This window comes from Talpa europaea, assembly GCF_964194135.1.
Source record: "Talpa europaea genome assembly, chromosome: 6".
NCBI classification, from domain to species: domain Eukaryota; kingdom Metazoa; phylum Chordata; class Mammalia; order Eulipotyphla; family Talpidae; genus Talpa; species Talpa europaea.
In genome coordinates this window covers 17,178,442-17,196,116 of record NC_140072.1, presented here as the reverse complement: position 1 = coordinate 17,196,116, position 17,675 = coordinate 17,178,442, and the positions used below count along the sequence as shown (strand labels likewise).

The 17,675-nt window shown below is 42.3% G+C and overlaps 1 protein-coding gene across 1 annotated transcript in view; it reads left to right on the top strand.

Annotated features, from left to right (window-relative positions):
• Positions 1-12,049: 12,049 nt before the first annotated feature.
• CAPN13 (calpain 13) overlaps positions 12,050-17,675 on the top strand; it is a gene marked incomplete at both ends in the record, with an annotated part of 52,169 nt that continues 46,543 nt past the window's right edge. Inside the window, one exon of the mRNA XM_084236030.1 lies at positions 12,050-12,247. Within this exon, the coding sequence (XP_084092156.1) occupies positions 12,050-12,247 (198 nt within the window). The remainder of the gene's footprint in view (positions 12,248-17,675) is intronic.

The following is a 17,675-nucleotide window of genomic DNA, read 5'->3' as shown; positions in this document are numbered from 1 at the left end:
CCCTTGGGCTGTACTCGTCCCCAGGACAGTGAGTGTCAGCCCTGTTATGCCCACCCAGCACCTGCGGGTCAGGCTGGGCCAGGACCTCCCCGCAGCTCAGAGACCCTCGCCAGAGCCCACCGCAGCCTGTTAGCCGAGACCCCTGGCACCACACGCCTGCCTTCAGGATCTGCCCCTGGGCTGCTGAGGTGACTGCGCCCCTCCGCCTCCACCACCCCACACCACGGGGGAGGGGGCTAGAAATCTGCTTCGCTTTCAAGATCTGGAACCAACGCCAAGGAGCAAGGACTCGAACTGAACTATCATCACCTGCCAGTGCTCTGGGTTCAATGTCCAGTGACTGCCAAAGAGACACCAAGCCTGCCAGAGCATAGGAAGGCAGGAACTGCTGCTGCTGCCCATGGACAGGGCAACCCCCTCTCTGCCCCCCACTCTCTTTCCCTTACCTCAGCTGCCCTTTTCTCCTCCCTACTCCCTCCAGGACCCCGAGGTGTGCTGAGGTGGCTTAGGACTGAAAGTGGTGCTCACACGGGGCTTTTTCCACCAGAGAACAGTTAAGTGTTTTATTTTCTCCACTTGGGTGACTAAATTATCCTCGATGTGTTAAACAGTGCAATTAAACACATACACAGGCGTGTGCCCGGCCCTTCCCCCACCCTTCCTGTTCCTTGTCAGCAGAGAATGTCAGGCCCAGCCTTCAAGGTCTGTTAGTTTTAATTTGAGTTGTGGAATTAGTAATGGGTTTTGGTGGAACACTGTTGTGGGAAATAGATCGCTCCTCGTGCAGGGTTTGGGCACTATTTCAAATGAGTATTTGTTAAGGGGGAAACCGTCCCTTGTCGAGTTCTGCTACATTACATCAGATTTATTTCCATTGTTCTGAAAACACCAGCCAGGAGAAAGCGGAGTGCCTCACTCCCAGGCAGGGAACAATTGAAAGCAGCTTCCTGTTTCTTAGGCTGATTGAAAACAAAATGCAAACAGAATGTTGCAGAGAAATGCTGAGCTCATCCTGGGACGGGACTGCAGGGCCAGCCTGCACCTGTTCCCGGAGGCCTGGGCAGATGCTGTCCCTGTCCTGTCATAGCTCGGGCAGGAGGGGCTGGGTGGTTTGAGGATGAAAATACCATGTTGAAGAAAAGCCAGTGAGTGCAGAGGACCCCGGCAGGTCAAAGTTGGAAGTGATCACCCAACTCGAGGATTCTTCTGCACCCCCAGCCCTTTCCTAGGCACCCAACCTGAACTTGATGTCTCCACTGAAGAGGCCCAGACCCCTATTCTCTGGTCACTCGTGCCATCAGCACATGACGCTGTTTCAATTTAAATGCAAATTCCTTTAAAATTCAGTTCCTCAGTTGCACTTGGGTATTTCAAGTGCTCAGAATCCACGTGTGACCAGTGGTTACTGTACTGGACACAGCTCTGGGGGCTTGGAGAGACCTGCTATTGGAAGGCTACAGGCCACTGACCAGTGCGTGGGGTACCTGCCAGTGGCTACAGGACCCCAGCCTCTGTGCTCACATTCTGGGTCGGGGCTGTGGGCACCTGGAAGATCCTGACAGGGTGAGATCTCGAGACCTACCTCAAGCGTCTGCCACACCCATGCCAAGTCCTTTCCCAAAATCTTCTTGTTTAATGCCCACCTAATGCCATGAGCTGGTTTAATTACCACCATTACCTCATTTTCGTAGGTAAGAAAGGAGGCTCAGGTAGTAAGTCACTAAGCAACAATGGGGTTCAGTCACTAAGCAACAATGGGGTTAGGAGAAAAGTTTCCATCTGATACCCCATTATCTTCACCACCATTCTGTGATGCCTTTAAAAAAAATAATTTGAAGACTGTTGATTTTGTTCTAATATTTATAAAATAAATGCACATTCACTATATATTGGGGAAAATATTGGGGTGGGGGGACTTCGATGAGAAACTTTAGTCATGAATGGTCACACCACTTCTGGATGACTAATGGGGGTGTGTCAGACTCGCTAGGGACACGCAGTCACACTCTCATGTACTCACAAACGTGCAAACTGAATTTATAGTTCATAGCATTTGTAACTTGAATTCATCCTTTATAATGTGAATACTTATCATCGAGCATTTTTAATAAACATTATTTACGGTATTTAAGCTCTCCCCTCAGGTATAATCCCCATAGTTCTCTCATCACCACAGCACCTGTGATCCATCACCATTTTCTTGTGCTCGTCTCTCCTCTCCCCTGCAATTGTCTCGATATCTGGTCAGCTTGCAAGTTTTGTCTTTTTTTGTTTGGTTTCTAACCCTTTGTTTGGTTTCTCTATATTCCACATGTAAGTGAAACCATCTGATATTTATCTTTTTCCTCCTGACTTATTTTGCTTAGCATAAACCTTTCCATGTGGCTGCAAATGGCATTGAGTTTATCTTTTTTGATCACTGAGTAGTATTCCATTGTGTATATATTCCATTTGATCCATTCATCTTGTTTGAGGCATTTGGATTGTTTCCATATCTTAGCTATTATCAATAGTGCTGCAATAAACATAGTGTAGGTTTCCTTTTGAATTAGTGTTGAAGCATAAATTATGACAAGTATTCCTTGTTATGAATATGCCTTCACATTCATGTTTGAGATTTATGCTGTCACAGAGAACGTGTCTCTTCTTCTCTTCTTTATAAATGACTCTGTGGCTAATGTGTTTTTAATAAATAGTCATTTATATCTTTCATTATTTCTTCCCAATAAATCCCAAGAGTAGAATTAGAGAAGTAAACGTTATATAGATTTTTTTAAGGATTTTGATGCATATTAGCTGATACAAAGGATATGGCAGGTAGGATTGCTACCAGGAGAATATAAATACCTACTTTCTCATAACCTCATTAAACCTGAATATTATCATAAAAATAATTGCTTAGCTAATGGGTTGAAGATGGTACTACTGTACCATCTCCAAAAAAAATTCTTCTTTGATTTAAACATAAGTTGAACTTCAAGAAATATTTTTATTGCTCATCTGTATTCTTTCTTTTGTGGATCCACTTTTCACATTTCGACAATTTTCCTACTGGCATATTCATCTCTTTCTTTTCTGTAAGGGCATTTTATGTATTAGGAATAAAGACCTGCTGTCTGTCACTTACTGTGAACCAATTTCCTTCTATTTGTCCTTTTCAGATCTTGCTCTTTATTTTTTTCCCCTAAGGGACAAGACAAGGCCTTGTAGCATAACCTTGGGGGACAGAGAAGCAGCAAAAAGGAGGTCTGTTGTAGAACCAAAGATGGTTAAACCTCTGCTCTCTCAGCCAAGGGTTACTCTGGAGAACTGCGAGACAGACTGTGTGGGTGGGTCTGACCCAATAAGTCTTCCTCCCAGTAAACATGTCTAGACTTTCAGCTTCCAGAAGGTGATCTGTGCTGCTTTGTATGTTCAGTTCGTGGCATGTTTGTCCCAGTTAGAAAGACTCACCACCTTTTCTTGGCAGATAACACTGCATGCCACGAAAACTCTCTCACCAGCCCAGTGCTTCTTCACTGACACTCATCTACCTACACTACTCTTTAGATACCAACCAGAGCATGGATGTACCTCTTGAAATGCAGCCCCCAGAACTAAACACCATGGATGAAATGTCCCTGTGGGTCAGGAGCAGCTATGTCCAGGGGGCTAAGGCTAGCCTGTCAGGACGTCTTATTATCTCTGCGGTTCATATTGTCTCAAATCTTTCTCCACTTTGCTTCATTTCAGATCCCAAGTAAGCCATGCAACACACTTTCAAAATGAAATTTAGCCAAGGCAGATCCCACTCACTGTTTACTCGCACAGCTAACTTTGAAATGTGAATATAGATTTGCACTTTCCTTGGTTAAATTCCATCTTCTTGATTTTGAGGTCCTTTAGAATTTTGATTCTGCCATCTGCTTGCTTAATTGTTCTCCCTTTTCTATCAGTAAAAATAATGAAAAGTATTTACATTTTCACTTCAACATCCAGCCTCAGATAAAATGTTAAGCAGGACAGGACAAGGGATGGAATTCTGTGATGGTGCAACGATTCCAAGATAATTCAGAATCAACATCCAAAGTCTCTGGATCAAATTGAATTCTGTTTACTTTCTCTTCTCCATTACATTGTACTTATATAATGTAAAATTCTATAGACACAATCTACCCAGTTCTAGGAGTCTAGTCTGCCTTCACCATCAAATAGGTAATAAAAGGAGATTTTACCAAATGCTTTTTAGAACTCAAAATACATTTTCTACATCTTATATAAATATTTATATTTGTACATTATGTATATTTTATATGTATCTATGGTAACATGAATATATATATGATTCCTGTTGTTTAAAAGTAGGAACTATTTTAGGACAAAAAAGAGGGAAAATTAATTAGCTTTGGTAAATCTATACTTGCTTTTGGAAATAAAAGCATTATTTCTGAAATACTCAAGGTGTATTTAAATAAATACAATTTACTTATTTTGTAAATATTTGCTGTGAATATCATACTTTAAATATTATTATAGAACTGTATAATTTTTAAAAAATCAATGCTTTGTGGTAATATGTTAATTACAAATGAAGTTCTTATTTAAAAGAAAACTTCCCACAAAGTTTCTTATATTAAGTTCCCATAATAATTAACCTTTGGCTCATTTTATAAAAATTAAACTTCTAAGCAAATATTCATGACACGTTTATATTTGCATAAAATGAAGAATATAAATGTTCACCACGACACTGAAAAGTGAGAAAAAAATAAGCCTCCACTGGCGGAAGATATTTGTAAGATAAAATTTAACAAAAGATGACTATTCAGAGAAGTAATAACTATAAATCAATAAACAAAAGACAACATAATAGATAAATGGGCATAAGATACAAATATGCATTGCACAAAAGAGGGAATATGAATGAAAAATAAGTGTATTAAAAGATGCTCAATCTTACCAGTAATCAGGAAAACATAAGATTGCAAGAAGCGGCCATTTCACTCCTATTAGATGGGTAGATGGGCGTCTACTTTGTCAATCACTGCTTTTTGCTAATTGTGGTTAAAATTTAATTTAATTGTTGATATAGTTGGATTTGGGTTTATTTATTGTTTTATCCACTGGTTTCCCTTTTTGAATTCTTTTTGGTTATTTGAATATGTTTTTGTATTCCATTTTACATTTAGTTTTACTATATCTCTTTTTATTGTCTTGATAGTAGTTGTTTAGAGATTGTAATACACACACCTAAGCTTTTACATTCTATTGCATCACTTCGTGTAAAATATAGACAAACTGCCATGAGATAGGCTCCTTTAACCTCCCTCCACGCTCCCTTATATTATAGTTGTTGTATGAATTATATCTGCATGCAATGAAACCTCTCCAGACACTGTTATAACTGTTGCTTTAAACACATACATGTATTATAAAGAGCTGAAGAGGGAACAATACTCACATTTGCGCAGACATTTGCTGTATACGATTTCCGAAAATTCAATTTTCCTCATTATTATTTCCCTTCAAGCTAAAGAACTTCCTCTATTATTTCTCCTGAAGTTGTCTTTGGATGATGAATTTTGGTTTTTCTTCATCTGAAATGTCCTCATTTCACTTTATTCCTGAAATGTATTTTCACTGAATATAGAATTCTAAGTTGACATTTCTTTCTTTCAGCGCTTTAGAACTATTCCACTGCTTTCTGACCTCCATGGCTACCGATGACAAATTTGAAGTCATTTGCATGGCTGTTCTCTCCTATTTAATGTGTTGTTTTTCTCTAGCTTCTATCAAAATTTTGTCTTTATGTTTGGTTTTTCAGCAGTGTAATTTTAATGCGTATAGTTGTGGTTTTCTTGAATTTTTTATATATATATATAAAACTATATATATATATAAACTTGTCACCAAATTTGGGGAGTTTTTGGCCACTAATTACTTTTTATTTTCAATGTTTTATTCTGTTCTGAAATTGGATACTTTCTATTGATCTGACTTATTTCTGCATTACCTCCATTCTACTTTTAAGCCCATTCAGTGAATTTTTTATTTCAGATCTTATATTTTCAACTAAAAAGTTTCCATTTATCTCCTTTTAATAACTTTTCTCTGTTGATTTTGTGTGTTTTCTTATATTTCATAGAACATAGTTTACTTTAGAACATAGAAATACTTTAAAATCATAATTTCCACCTTTAGATCATTTTGGAGTTGATTCCTGTCAATTGTGTTTTCTCTTAAAAATGGGTCACTTTTCTTAGTTCTTCTATTTTGAATAGTTTGGGATTGTATTATATGGTGTCGGTCTTTTTATTTATTGAACAAGAAATCAACTTGATTAAGTCAGACTTGCATTCTAGCTCACCTGTGGAAAGTGATTCAAATCTCAAATATTTTCTTTAAGCCTTTGCTATGCTGGCATGGGTCTGTCCCTCACATCCGTAGTAAGGAGTGTTAGGTTAAGGCCTGTGCAAGTTCACATACACAATTCCAGGAGCCTCTACTCCTGCTCTCTCCCTTTTCCAGATCTCCCCACCAGTTCCCACTGCCTTTCCGTAGAAATTCCTTTGCCAGAAAGATGACAGGGTTCCCCTCAAAGAGTCAGTCACCTGAGCCAGGCCACCATAACTGGGGCCAGATTTCATGGCAAAGATGAAAGAGATAAAATCCAAAAACCTAAAAATTCATCCTCATGCCTGTTTCTTCTCCAACTTTTGACTCATACACACAGTTTGCCAGATTTTGTTTCCATTCAAAATCCTCAGGCAATTGTTTTACTTTATCTAGACGTTATAGTTGTAATCAGCAAGAGAGATGGATTGTACAGGAGGCATCTTACATTGCCATAGAAAAACTTGCACTCCCACATTATTTTCTAAAGCTGAAAAACAAGCGAAACTAAAACTATGCAACGTGGAGATACATAAATATGATAAAGCTATTTTTCAATAGGCAGGTTGTAAGAACAGAAAGCAAACTTCAAAATCTATTTGTTACACTGCCTTTTCCTCCCCTTGCTCTGTATTGAAATTCATCATCAAATCCTATAGGTTCTGCCTATAGAATGACCTGGAATCTGTCTCTTCTCCACCGTTGTTACTACTAATATTCGAGCACCATCTCTTCGTGGACAAATGCAGAAGCCTCCTAACTTCCTACCTAGCCTCAGCGCCCCCATCCCTCCAGGTGGCCTCTAACTCGCTGCCAGGGCCACACTCCTGTACACAGAGCTGATCAAGACCCACCTCTTCAATGGCCCTGCAGTGCTCATGGGGCTTAAGACATGTCACAATCAGCTTTCTAACCTATCTTCCTGGCCACCTCTGTCAACACTCCCTATTCCCAGCTCCCACCCCACTGATCCCAACACCCATGACCTTTCAGTCCAACTTCTGGGTCTCCATGCACTTGCTGCTCAGGGAACCTGGAGAGATTTTTCAAAAATATCTACACACTAGTTCCCTAGCAGGAAAATTCTTCTTCCTTCAAGGCTCAAAGCCAAGGTTTCTGCCTGTGGGAGAGTCACCTCAAACTCTGTAGTGTAAGCACCTGAGTGGTGTTGTGGTTATACTAAGTGCCAGATTTACGCTTTTGATTGCCGAGGAATCCTCTTTAAAGAGGGCTGTCTTGAATAAACACGTTGCCAGTCACAAAGAGTGAGGTTGCCCTACAGCAGTCATTTTCAACAATATCACCTCTTCCTTTGCTAAGTCTCCATGCTCTGTCTGTGCAGACTCCTCAGGGTACTGACACTTCCCACCACTATCCAGAATGGGCATGTACAATATCAGATCATCAGGAAATTCATGCTTTAACTTGGGCTCAACAGAGGGGACAGAACCTCTCCTGGTGGCAGCCAAGGTTATGACAAGGTGTATTCTCTGCTCCCAAATTGAACAATGGAGATGATTTGAATGGGGACGTAGTCCCTGAATATTATACAGCACCCAGAATTCTCCTTTCGGTCCTCTTATAATTCTCAACATTTTTCCCTCAAAGACAGTATTCTTTTTGATCTGTCCTCTGACTCCATTCCCCCATTCCACTGTGATTGTTTGATCATCTCGCCATCTACTTCACACTGGCAACCTGATCAAAAGTGGATAGTCAAATATGATGATCCTGCCATCATTTAATGTCCCTAATTCAAAAGTTCACCAAGTTACTTTGGAAAACTTGACAACGGTGAAGACTGTTCAAAAGGAGCCACCTCCATACCAACTGCTTTCCCCAAATATAGTGGCTACAAAGGCTGGCTAATGAAACCAAATTCCACTCATTTACAGGAATTGGAAGTCAATGCCTCAGGACCAACCAGTCAGTCACAGAGTTTAGGTGTTTGAAAGAGGGAAAGAAACTCTTCCCTTGGTAGACAAGAGCCTTATTTGGAGATGAAAGTGTGCCAAGAAAGCTGCAAGTCCTGGCCGCCCCCTACACCAGATGGGTAGCCCATCATCTTGCTGACAACCACAGCAGTGGGATGTTAGTCAACATACAAATAGCTCAGCCCAAAGGAACCCCACCAGGCTCATCTTGACTCTACATGACTATGGCTATTCTACCTGCTTGCACAGCCTGGGTGAAGGGGCTACTGGGTGAAGGGGTAGATCCATGGGACCTAATCATCTTATAGATCCAAGGCTGAAACAGTGCCACTTCAGCACGTAATTGTACCACCGGGTAGAAAATGGGGAATATTGGACAGCCCTGTTGGAAGTGCTCAGACCAGCCTGCCACACAGAATCTGGTCAGTAAAGGGGTTCCTGCCTTCCCAGGATTCTCTCTAGCACTACTATGAGTTGGTCCACTGCACCTCTCCCCTGCCTTCCACAGTGTTGGCCTGAGGCTTCGTCCACACCACAAGCATTCTTATTCTCAGATTCCCACATTTGGAATGAGAATTGCTGGACTTGTCACGTGGCCTCTAATTGCCTGTTTCCCAACTTAAATGCTTACTCTGCTGATATATTCCATTTCATCCACCTACTAGCAACACCATTGCCCTCGGGCTTCCTTCAATTAGACGCCCTACCCATTTTCTGCCCCAATGGCTCCTCAAGGAGTGCTTGTGGAGTCGCCTTTGAGGTCACCCAGGTCATTCTGTGCCCAGGTACAAACAGCTCTTGGCCTGCAGACCCCTTTATTGCACCCCCAGGACTCATAGTGCATGCATGAATTCTGGGATTCTCGCCAGAGGTTCTGATGAATCCTTTGCCCTGGGAACTTCTGCCTTTGGCTTTATTGAGGGTCCATATCACAGCACTCTCATTAATTCTCTCCCTGTCCTCTGATAGGCTTTCCCGAAACATAGTACAATGCCCCATTGTCTCCCTTGGCCTGCTGTTATTATAATCCTGCAGGTAATATCGCCCCCAGGCCTCCATTTGTTACTATGTCTGGTTACCACTAACCCAAATGAGCCATTCTCATTCCTTTAGTCCTGGGCATTTTAGTTCTAAGGACTGACTGGACTGGGTGCAGAGGCCACAGCCCCAGTTACCCAGAATCAGGTAATTGAGGCCAACCAACAATTATTGACCACCTTACCCTGAAATCAACAATGACTCCACAAAATCCTGTCCCTTGTGCAACTGACTCATGAGTCTCTTGTCCAGTGGTTTAGACAGTGCCTGACGCAGATTATCTCCTGGCCACAGAACACAGGTTGGTGCCCTCCCTGGAACCACTTACTGCATACGCTTCAACCACTGCAGACAGGGGGAAGCCTCCCTGCACCAAATGACCCAAGGTGTTATCATTTTCCACAATATTACCCAAATCTTTGAATAGATTCCCAGGGGCCCAGATTAGTGATCTATATTCATAGCTGGACACTCCAAGTTTGGCACACTGGCTATCGACTGGATTTCAGACTATTAGCTGTATGATGTGTGACTATAATCTCATTCAGATGTGTGCTTTCTTGGTTGTGATGTGCCCTAGACCTGACCTTGAGCATATCTGTTCCCCAGGCTATGCGAGTTCTCAGCATGAACTGGGGGCATGCAGGGTGAATTTTAGCTTAAGCACCTGACAGTTGGGATTTTTGGGTTTTGTTTCTTTTCATTGTAATGCAAGTTTCTGATTTAAGCTTTTGATTCAAAGCTATTACCACTGTGAAGCAAACTCACGGTTTTGTAAAGAGAAATGCATTAAAGAGGTTATTCAGAGCCAAACTGAGGACCTGGGCAGGAGAGACCAATATCAGATTTCTCTAAGTGATTAATCCCTCCCTTAGGCTTTTTGGCCTCAGTAAATATAGGTAAGTTAAATACACAGAAAGAATATACAATTTTTTTTTTAACAAAGGAAAGAAGATATCTAATTAATTTCTAAAATTTTCAGGTAACTAAAGGAGGTCGGTTTCTAACAAAACTAGATAAAGGAGAAACACCATTTCACATCTTCAAAGGTGTCCTTGATCATAGGGAGCTAATTTAGCCAGAGCAATCTGTGCTTGGAAAGATGTAAGGACCAAAGATCATTTGAATCTCTTATCCTGAAAGTCCCCATAGAGGGAGGGCACAATAAGGCTGTTATCTCTTGTTCCTTCTTCTGCAACTCTCCAACATGGTGGGCTCTGGCCTGTGGGATTTTTTAGACGGTCCTTCTTTTTTTTTTTCTTAAAGATTTATTTTTATTTATTTATGTACTCAAGACCTGGGGTGTAGGCCAGAGGTGTAGGTAGTGAGGTGGGGGTGAGAGGATTCACCAGAGACAGAGTGGGGAGCAGAACAGGCAGATCTACTGAAATACACTGCTAAGGGGAGCAGCATGGGAGACAGGAGAGGTCTGCTGCACCATGTGGGTCAGCTCCCTGGCTGGGGCGTGAACTCGTGCTGCAGTGGCTGGCCATAGCTTGACAGCGCTGAGACTTAAACCCCTGCACCACCAGGGAGGCCCCAGATATCCCTTCCTTTCTCACCCCAGGTTTATTCACAGTGAACAAGAATTACTATTGTACTGACCCCAACCTCTTGAGGCAGCCCTGGCAGGGCAGAACTAAACCTTTTCCAACAGAGCAAAAAGTAGGATTTCTTACCTTGGTCACATGCAAATAAACAATATCAGCCACAGGGCTAAATCCAGAGCAGGACACCCCGCCTAGGCCTTCCTTTGTTTGTAGATATTGGTTGACTTAGCTACCTGAACTTTGATCCACTTATTTTTCCATCCCTGCATAATAATTCCTGCTCTTAGCTTTTAAACTCACCAGGAAAGAGCAAAGCCTTGAAGCTCTGGGCTCCCCACCTCCTACCCCAATAAAAGCAGAACCCCAGGCTCCCTCTCTCTCCACCCAGGACCTTCCTCTATGGTCCCAGGAGTGCCAAGTACCTCCAGGATTTGTGAGTAATAAGCTTTGCCTTTCAAAGTTTTCAGAGTTATTACTGAGGGCGTCTTACAATCACAAGAACCACAAGGGCTGGTCCTGTGACAACACTGACTCCAAAAGGGGAGGTTTCTGTGGGGATCTCACAGCAGGCCTGTGGTACCCCAGGCATTTCTAGCGGATGGCACTACTGCTGATTGGCTGAGACAGAGACTGACATGCTCTCCTTGGCAGTTTGGAGTTCCTCCTTTTTATATCCACAAGACTTTGTACACATTTTTAATTATACAGTTTCTGTTAAATGTCTTATCTTTCTTTCCCACTGATAATGAGCCCCCAGGGGATAAAGATCATGCCGTATTTATCTTTGGATTGCCAGCATTCAGAAAAGTGCCTGGCACCAGGTCAGCCCTCAATAAATGTTCATTAATGTTCAAATGCCTGCATAGTCTCTCAGGCACACAAGCGAATACTGAGAAGCTGCTCAGTGCAGTAGGTTACAGATGACACTGGGAGTAAGGATGCTTGAATTCTAGTCTGGGATGGCCCACCAAGTGACTGTGTCACCAGGGAATAGCACTGATCTGGGTCTCAGTCCCCTCATTTATGGGGTGGGGGGATATCAGAGCATCCTTCCCTGGCTCACATCAGTGATGCAAAGGACTTGATGGCTCAATTCTAAAATATATCTTTTTCTCACCAGGAAAAGGCCTTTTTTAAGGTCTTCTGAGCTGAGACATGTCATATTATCAGGAGCATCTAGCCAAGACCCCTGTCGTCAATTTCAACGGCCAGGACTTTTATTTCCTCCGAGATCAGTGCCTGAGGAGCGGCCGTCTGTTTGAGGATGACACATTCCCCATCTCGCCGTCATCCATAGGTCTGCAGCTGTACCAGAGAGATGGCTTCTCCAGACTGGAATGGAAGCGGCCCCAGGTGAGTGAGCCTTCCAAGGACGCCTCTAGTTCCTAGGCCCTCTGAGATGCCTGCCATGGTGCCTCCCACTGGACAGAGGATGGGAAGGAGACCTGGATTCCAGGGATGGCTCCAACCACACTGAAAGGAGAAAGAAATCCATCTGCTGCTGTGTTGTGTCCTCAGTAGAATTAAAGTTTGTCTGAGGAACCCAGACCCCTAGGTTCTAATCCAGTTCTAGCCCTGAGCACATCTCTAGATCAGATGCCTCAGTATTTCCATCTAAAAAATGGGAGTCCATGGGAGTGAAGATTGAAGTATTTGTTGCTAGGTCCCCTTTCATCTCCATAACTGAGCCCAACTGGAGTGTCCTTTGTCCTTCATTCTCCTCAGACATCATTGCCTTTATCTTCTCTCCTTCCCTGTTAGAAATTTACTCAGAGGGAAGATATCATGCAGTCACTTATAAAAGAGAATGCATTTAAACAGTGGCCTCACCTCTCTTACTTATATTTGCATTCCCAATCTTGCAAAGATTTGATCACCTGTAAAAGAATTTCAGACATTAGTTTTAAATTAGGGAGATATCACAGGGAAACCTACCCCAGAAGATGACCACTAACTTCACTCTGCTGCAAAGGGAGCTTTATTGGTTTTTCTAGAACTTTATTAGGTTCAGGGCGTGAAACTCCAAGGGAAATTTTTCCGTCCACTCAACACGCTCGTAATCTCATCAGGACTACTATTGATGTAAATGACTCAGCAAGAACCACACTGAGGGCCCTGATGCCCAAACCTCTTGTTCATGCTTCTGAAAATGAACAGCAGAACCTTGAACAGGAGAAAATAATAGAATGTCTTGTAAGCTAATGATTATAATATCAGCAAGCATTACTGAGCATTGATTAAATGCCAAGCATTGTACCGAGTCCTGTCAATAAAGCCAAGTTAGGTCACTCAGAAAAGGGATTTGCTGATGACATGATAAGTCATAGAACTTTGGAGGTGCCAACTCTTGCCCTGACTTGGGGTAAATTTATAGCTTTTGGAAAAGGAAGGGTTAGTAGGAATCTGGTGCTGTTTGGAATGTTGATTAAAGAAAAATGGGGTACATCAACCTACTGTGGTCCATCCTATCAGCCAGAGGCAGCAAATCCCCAACAATAACTGTCTTCTGGCCTTCACCTCCTAAAGACAGCTGAGCAGAGAACTCTGTTTAAAATTTGCAAGGGTTAATTTTTTTCCCTCTTTGTCATTTTCAGAAACAGATTCTTTTAGAAAGTGGCTGGTTTGTTGTTTTTTTTTTTTTTTTTTTTTTCTTTCACAAGGTGCTGAGCTTTAGATCTGAGACCATATTTTTAGTGTTGAAGAATTTATAACATTTCTATTTAGAAAGGGTTGAGAGTTTCTTATTATCTAATTCCAACAACATCTCAACTTGTGATGTCGTTTGAGGACAAGGAGAAACTAAGACAAATAGAAGAGAAATAACTTATACAGAATCATGCCAGGAACCAGAAAATGCAGGCAGCTAGGGACCAAATACGTTTTAATCCTATTCCCTTTCTCATCCAAAAATCTTAACTAAACTACCAGGAGGTCAGTTTTCATACAAATCATATTTCTTTGTGCCTCTTATTGTAACTGGCAGCACTTACATTTGTAATAGCACTTTCTAGAACTTTCCATGTGTCTTCTCTTTGTTTCCTTTGTTCTTTCACAATGTTAAAAGAAAGAAAGCAGATTCAGAAAGGTGATAGGACACAATTATTGAAGGAAAGATCTGGAATTCTTTTTTTTTAATTTAAGATCTGGGATTTGAACTAAGATTCCTGACTTCACTTTCTATACTTTTTCTCACGTGGAATTGCACACCCAATGACACGCTGTTAAAATAGGAATGAATGAAAGAGTGAGTGAATGAATGAATGAAGGACTCTGTCTATATACCTGGTGAGTCTTTCAAGCTCCGTATGTGTCAGAGAATCCCTGGGTTGACTTGTGCTCCAAGGAGGACAGTAGAGGGAAAAAAAACAATGTAGGCATCCTTTCAACATGGTAACATCCTTGATGGCAATAGCTTACTCACAGCTAGGACTATACAGAGCCCCGGGACAGGAACCATGGCCAGCCTGGCCATAGTGCTGACCATATCTGGTTCTCAGCACCCTGGTCATTAATCCTCAGTCTCCGAGGAGATGCTGTTATAGTCCCATATTTCAGAAGATAAACAGAAACAGTTAAACAACCTGCCAAAGTAGCAGAGATGGGGTTTGAACTCTGGAGTCTGGCTCCAGGCCCTGGACTCCTGTACTGTATTGCCTCCAATAAGGCCTTATCATTTGTGTTCTGGTGTCCTGTTTGCCATTAATAATACTTTGTACACCAGTAGACTCTCCCACCTCATCTGAGTAACCAGGAGTCATCTCTTTCTAAAGTAGATCTCTCTATGTTCTACCCTTCTTTCCATTTTTTTTAATGAGGGGGGAAAATAAAGATTAAGGAATGGTACCTGTCCCTCCCACCATAATTTTAAGGTGTACCAGATGACAATACTGACAATAGTGTCTCGCATGTTGTAAGCAGTTATGAAACACCAGCTATTGCTGCTATAATTAACCAAGAAGCCGTGGCCTAGGGCAGCAGCTTCAGCAGCTGTCCCTGGGAACCTCTGACTTTTGCAGACCTGTCTTCTCAGTTTCAATTTTAGCCAATTCTTTTGGAGATTAATGTGGGTAACGGGAAACCATTAGGAGGTGGAGGTCAGGAGGAGCCTGGCAAAGAGTGGAAAGTACTTTCTTCTCACATTCTGCTGTCTATCCAATTTCTAGCAAGAGCTAACCTCCCTATCTGGAGCTTGCCCAGTGCCTATCCAGATACTCCTGAAAATTGAAATATAAATCACTGAGGTGACACCAAGCTTTCTTGGGCCATCTTTACATACTAAGCTTTTCTAGGCAATACAGAAGCTCCATGATCTAGACAACTGCTACACCATCATGATATTCCAGCCTGGGCACTCAAGTGCTCATCCACGTTGGTGCTTTCAACAAGAGCCCAAGACTCAGGGCAGTGAGGCCAGACTCTGTTTTCCACGCCTGGTGCAGACACGTTTCGGGTCCTGTTGTGTTTCTCTCTCTCTCTCTCTCTCTCCCTCTCTCTCTCTTTTGCCTGCTCCTTCTCTTCATGTTCTTCCTCCATTTAACAGTTAATCCATTTTGCTGCTGCAACTCTGAAGTAGAAGTTCCTTTATAGCCAACTTCATTGAGCATCTCTTTGTTTAAGGAGTTGCCAATTCCACACACACACACTCCACACTCCCCCTACTGGTGGCACTTGGGTTCTGCATTAGCCATGAGTGTGCGGGGAGCATGCCCACTGAGGGGACCCAGCTTTCATCAGCCTCAGCACTTACTACAAGCTCCAGTCTCAGCAAGAGACAATGCTGAGCCCTACACATACACATGGAGTATCTATATGACATTTGCATGAACTAAATTTGGTGTTTAGAGTGACTTACTTTTACAATATTTCTGGATAACTATAAAATTTTTACTTATCAAGCATGGACAAGGTTTAGGTATTAATTTAAGTACTTCGCATTCAACACTTCATTTAATCACCATAACATACCTGGGAGACAGATAATATTATTATCTCGTTCAATAGATCAGCACTGCCCCCTAAAACTTTCTGCAACCATGAGTTTTTCTGTCCTGTTTAAGTCAGTGGCCACTAGCTCCATGTGGTGACTGAGCACTTGGAATGTGGCTAGTGTGACTGAGGAATTGAAGTCTTAATTTTATTTAAATTAATTTAAATTTAAGTAGGCACTTGTGGCTACAGGATTGGAGGGCATAGAATTGTAGATGTAGATTCACAGCAGGCACCAGTGTGTGTCAGATTGAGAGAATGAAATTTCATTTTTGTCCCTATTCTTTAGTAAAAGTAATTTCATTTCTAACTAAAGAATGGGATGTGGGCCCAAAACATGCCATGTGAGGGGCCCCCCAAGCTTCATACTCATAGTTCCACTGTGGTCTCTGGTCTGTGGCCAGAACGTAGCTTTTTGTATCCAGCTGATGAGTTTCATCTTCCAAGTAGCTGGAGTAATTTCTAAAGGACCAGTGGCTAGAAATGAATCTCCTTCCAACCAAAATAAATTCTTCAGAAAGGAGCAATTAATAAAGGGAATATCTGAATGTAGTTCATACGAGGTCACAGGAGGCAAGCCTGCCAACAAGAAACTGAGCCAAAGAACTTTGATGCCAAATAAAGAAAAGCTCATTGACAAAAACAGAAAAGGGAGTGACTTGGCCACCTCGCCCAGCCTCAACTCTGGCCACCTTGTGAAAAGGGCCAGATCTGAATGCCAGGAGGCTAAAGCTGGTACCTCCTCATCCAGAAACAGCACATCCTCTGGGCAAGTGCATGCACAGCCTTTGAAGAGAATGCAGGAGTCACTGTCCAAATATACAAAGTGATGTTGAAAGAGACTGCTCCAGAGATATTGTGGAAACGTGCCAGGTTCAGAGAGAGTATTTCCTAAGACTCCAGGAACTCTTGCATTATATTTGCTTCTGGCATAACTAATACAGCAAAGATTGTCCCAAACTTTGCTTTGAGAAAGGGCTTTAGGATCCAGAGCTAAGAGACTGAGATTACTTAGTTTGATTTTTTGCTAATGATTTCTGCATAAGTCAGGGTTCTAAGAGAAACCAATAAAATATTTACCCATATACATACATATATACATGCTGATATATCCTGTGGATAGCTTTATTCTGAGGAATTTGCTCATGTGATTATGGGAACTGAGAAGTCCCACAATCTGCCATCTGCAAGTTAGAGACCCAGGACGCCAGTGCAGTAGTTCAGTCCACATGGGAAGGCCTGAGAACAGCTTGTTATGGCATAATTATTATGGTGTAATTCCCAGTCCAGGGGCAAGAAAGACCAATGTGTCAGCTCAGCAGGTAGGCAGAGAATGGGGGATTCTCCCCCTTGAAGGAGTGGATGATTCCATCCACATCAGGGAGGGTGCTCTGCTTTACTGAGTCTACTGATTCAAAAGCTTATCTCATCTGGAAACACTCATACAGACGCATTTAGAAATAATGGTTAGTCAAACATGTGGGCATCCCATGATCAAGTCAACTTGATCTGTAAAAATAACCATTCCAGCTTCCCTCCATACAGCTGGATGTTCAGAGCCCTCCAAGACAAGTCCACCCACTGATGGCAGCCCCCGCCTGCCAACATGGCCCGTGGGAAGAGCTAAGCTAGAGAGACAGGTTGCCTAAATAAAAGTTACTTCTTGTGGGATCTGAAACAAATTGCTCAGCCTTTCTGAGCCTGCACCCTCGCCCTTGCCTAAGCTGCTCTGTCAATCCTGAACCCCAATCTCCTGAGTTCCTATTGGATCCAGGTTGTGGGAGGCCCCCCAGCA